This window comes from Morone saxatilis, unplaced genomic scaffold (assembly GCF_004916995.1).
Source record: "Morone saxatilis isolate NCDOM2014 unplaced genomic scaffold, NCSU_SB_2.0 Contig20, whole genome shotgun sequence".
Classification (NCBI taxonomy): Eukaryota; Metazoa; Chordata; class Actinopteri; family Moronidae; genus Morone; species Morone saxatilis.
Genome location: NW_023339763.1, coordinates 13,135,150 through 13,139,305, shown reverse-complemented (window position 1 = coordinate 13,139,305; position 4,156 = coordinate 13,135,150). Strand labels below are relative to the sequence as shown.

Here is a 4,156-nt window from a genome sequence, read left to right as displayed (position 1 = left end):
TATCTTCCAGGTTTTAATAATGCGGTTGGACATTCTTGACCCGATTTTAGTATTTTCAGCAATGCTTCCTTAGTTGTTTTCTTTGGCTTGATGCAGGCCAATAATTTGACCCTCTGAAACTGATTACCATCCTTTCCACAACACAAGGATGTGGTCTTCCAACATGGTGGTTTAAGAATGAGAAGAATCACCGCATCAGCTAGGGTTAAGATAATTGTTGCAGCTCGAAACATATGTGGACTGCAGTAATTTCCAATGGAAGCCTTACCTATTGGTTTAGTTAAATCGATAGGTGGTGACTTTTGGACGGGCAGGTAGAACTTTAGGGTGGATGAACATGTGAATGACCTTCGGTCAATGAAATTATTGTTCCCACAGGATTGCAGTGTTGGTCACTATGATTACTTGACTTTGGTTACAAGAATCAGAAATTCTCTGCCCTCTGATTATTTATAGGGCCTTTTTAAAAGCAACATCAGAATGCATGTTACTTTAATTTGGCTGCTTTCCTCCTCAAATCAGGTTAGTATCCCAAACAGGACTTGCACTAATTGAAAATATGCTTTTGTGTAGAAAGTTTGTTATGTACTAGCTAACTACTATGTCAGATCCTGGTCAATTGTCATCTGTGAATTTAGTGTGGAACTTTGGTCGCTTGATAACTGGTGGTGATAATTAGGAAGAATATTATAGACCCTTGGTTAAAAGCTTCAGAAAAAACTAATAAATGGAGTTTGGAGTAAAAAAAAATGTTGTTTGTCAAACTTCATTTCCACATTCAAGAATGAACTCTTGATAACAAAAATAATTACAGCTTATTAAGAAGGCAATGTTAAAATTGTTTTTTCGATGCATTATTGTCATCCTGTAGTGCAAATGATAGTTATCACCTGCACCCAACACCGCAAACAAGGAGCCAGGCCCTACCAACACGGCAATTTGCTCCGTCATCAAGCTGGGTCTTCAAGAACATGTTCAGATTGAGGTAGTTGTTGAAAGTTTTTGTACTTATTGTTCAGCCTATAATCGGCCTTCTTTAGAGAGACTGTGCGTTATGTTCTTTGTTTATCCTGGACTCTGATATGTCTGTCATTACTTGGCAGTTCTTACAGTAGGCTAACAAGAGGAAAATGACTCACGAAGAGATGGGAGAATACACCAGTGTTCACAACCCATCCCACAGGAACTGGCTCTCCAGGTGAGAAGCATGCACAAATGTTCCCCTCATCCAACTAAGAATCTCTAGGGTTCTGTCAGTTCAAATTATGTTCCACAGGATGGCAAGTGTTGTCACTTTATATTCTTGGACTTGGCAGTTACAATAATCAGAAATTCTGGCTCTGATTGATTTCTTTTTAGGCCTTTTTTAAAAAGCAACATCAGTTGCATGTATTTATTTGCTGCTGTTCTCCCCTCATTTGATATTATGGAGTATCAGGTAGTACCCACAACAGGGCTTTCAGCTAAATTGAAAATATGCTTTTGTGTTAGAAAGTTTGTTATGTTTACTACTACTATCTCGTACTGTACTCTGGTATTTCACTTGCATTCATGTGTCTCCAAATGAAACTTACATTAAGTCTTTTAGTTTTTTTCTGAAACATTATGAATCATAGTCACTAAAATCTGTTTATGTAATGTTCCAGCAGCTGACTGGTAATTTGTTCCACGCTCGTTTGTCTTTTCTTGTTCCTCAGCTGCTTCCTTAGCCAACTTTTTTAAACTGCTTGTGATGTTTTCTTTATTTGTCGGTCATGTAGGCAGGAAGCGGACTCGTGCAGTGGGACTTGTTTGCATGGAGAGGCAAAGTTGAAGAGAATTGAGGAAAGAAACAAAAAACATTTCCTGAGAGTACTGTAGAAGAGGGAATACTTGGAGAAATGTGTTCAGAACTTGGAATTGCCAGTTGTAACTCTATAGATCTTATAATAAATATTTATTTTAATGTAAGTAAGATAAAGGTAAGAACTATCAGGTGTGATAAAAGGAACTGTCCACTCGGTCGAATCCCCTGCTAAAGTCTTGTGAGAGTGAGTGTTAATAAGTATATTATAGCTTATGTATAGGTATATATTACATAATTTTAAAAATTTGAATGTGCTGAGATTAAAGTGTGGTTTGTGTTTTCTTTACATGGAAATGCGTTGGATGGGTTTTTATCCTGTCATAAAAATGTACTCCACTATTCGGAATATATTGTTAACATGAATTCAAGGCTGGACCACCAGCTGCTTTGACACTCGTTAGGCAACCATGAAGCGCTTAACTGCGTTCATACAACCGCTGTTGGACAGACTCTATGTACATCTTTAATATGAAGTAAAATCAATAAAAATGAGATATATATATATATATATATATATATATATATAAATATTATATTATATATTTTTTGAAGGTATGACATCAAAACAAATGGAGCTTTAGGGCTAGGAAGTCTCGTATCATCAGCCAGGGGAGGGGTGTGAGTGCTGTGGAATGATATTTAAATGATATCTGTAGCCATGAAGTTTTGTGGTTTATTTAATTCTGAACATTTTTGAGCAGTGTTACTTATTTATTCTCTTTTTTTTTAGGCCTTTGAGGACCTCAGTAAGCTGATGGTGAAGGTAAAGAATGCTCCCCTTTGTATGTTCACGCTGAACTTTTTCACATTGAAGTATTTTATCTATTGACAATTATACTGTATGATTGTTTAAACATCATAACCATGGATACCATGCCTGTGTTACACTCATTGTCTAATCTAACAGGCTAAAGAGATGGTGGAGCTGTCCAGATCCATAGCCAACAAGATCAAAGACAAACAGGGAGACATAACAGAAGATGAGGTAAGAACTTGACCAGCAAACAGAAACAGGAAGATGTAGTTTCAAATTGCTGTACATGCAGCTGTTACACCATGCAATTTGGTTTTTAAGTAGTTTGTTTTTTATTAAAGTTATGTTCTGCTTTATAGACCATCCGGTTTAAATCCTACCTACTAAGCATGGGTATTGCCAACCCTGTTACCAGGGAAACGCATGGATCAGGTACACATTACCATCTGCAGCTGGCTAAGCAACTGGGAGATATGCTACAGGCCCCTCTAGAGGTAGGTTTGGCTTTTTGCGTGTCGTGTTTTTTTTTAAAGTCACTAGTCTCTTCCTGACCAATCCTGCTTCAGACTGATGTTGGGACCACCCACACAATCAACATTCAGACACAAAAATACAAACATGAATAAATATGGAAATACAGAAATACATATGTAAATAATTAAATGAAGAAATATATAAATAAATAAAGGACTATGTAGAAATACAAACATAGATAAATAATAAAAATAGAGAAATCACCATTAACTGGCTCTAATTTTTCCATTTTAATCTCTTATTGACTCTGTTTCTCTTATCCTTCCCTACTCTCTAAGGAGCGTGGGGGTATGATGGCTCTGACTGAGGTGTACTGTCTCGTCAACCGTGCTAGAGGGATGGAGGTAATGCTCACAGAAGTGTGCACGTCATGTTCATGGCACCGACAAATGTCATTGGTAGCCCGTCGCATACTAAAGTTCCTATTTTTCCACAGCTCTTATCTCCAGAAGATTTGGTAAACGCATGCAAGATGTTTGAGTCGTTGAAGCTCCCGTTGAGGTGAGTTTGAGTTTTGTTTGTCTTTGAATTCTGTTGTTTGCTGTTTCTGTGCGTGCTTTCATACATTCGTTTGTGTATAGGCCATGCTATGTGTTTATTAAAGGAATATATAGGGCAGGGTTGGCGCCTGCTTCACAGAGGCCAGGCTCTTCCTGCCCAGCTTCCTGTTGTTGGAAGTCGTTTCCAGCCCTCTGCGACTGTCATTTCCTGTCACTTCCCAGGGTTTCAAAAAGAAACACGGACCTGTTTCTGTACCACGCTGGTCCTAGTACGCTCAAACTGGTTGCTGTTCTTTAGCCACCTCCCTATTATAGCTTAATAAAAGATCTCTTCAGCATAAACGTATTGACCGGACACACACACACACACACACACAGTTTCCCTCATCTGTCTTGCCCTGTTTGTAGGCTGCGTGTGTTTGACAGTGGTGTGATGGTGGTCCAGCTGCAATCTCACAGCGAAGAGGAAATGATAGCCTCAGCTCTGGACAGTGTAAGCGTTACCGTTACAAACATTATACT

The 4,156-nt window shown here is 38.4% G+C and overlaps 1 protein-coding gene across 1 annotated transcript in view; it reads left to right on the top strand.

Annotated features, from left to right (window-relative positions):
• The window catches only part of vps36 (vacuolar protein sorting 36 homolog), a 6,361-nt gene that overhangs the window by 1,299 nt on the left and 906 nt on the right, over window positions 1-4,156 (top strand). The window contains 10 exon segments of the mRNA XM_035666867.1: window positions 872-903; window positions 906-987; window positions 1,107-1,198; window positions 1,761-1,840; window positions 2,577-2,609; window positions 2,754-2,831; window positions 2,960-3,094; window positions 3,413-3,478; window positions 3,571-3,635; window positions 4,043-4,127. Coding sequence (XP_035522760.1) covers window positions 872-903; window positions 906-987; window positions 1,107-1,198; window positions 1,761-1,840; window positions 2,577-2,609; window positions 2,754-2,831; window positions 2,960-3,094; window positions 3,413-3,478; window positions 3,571-3,635; window positions 4,043-4,127 — 748 coding nt within the window.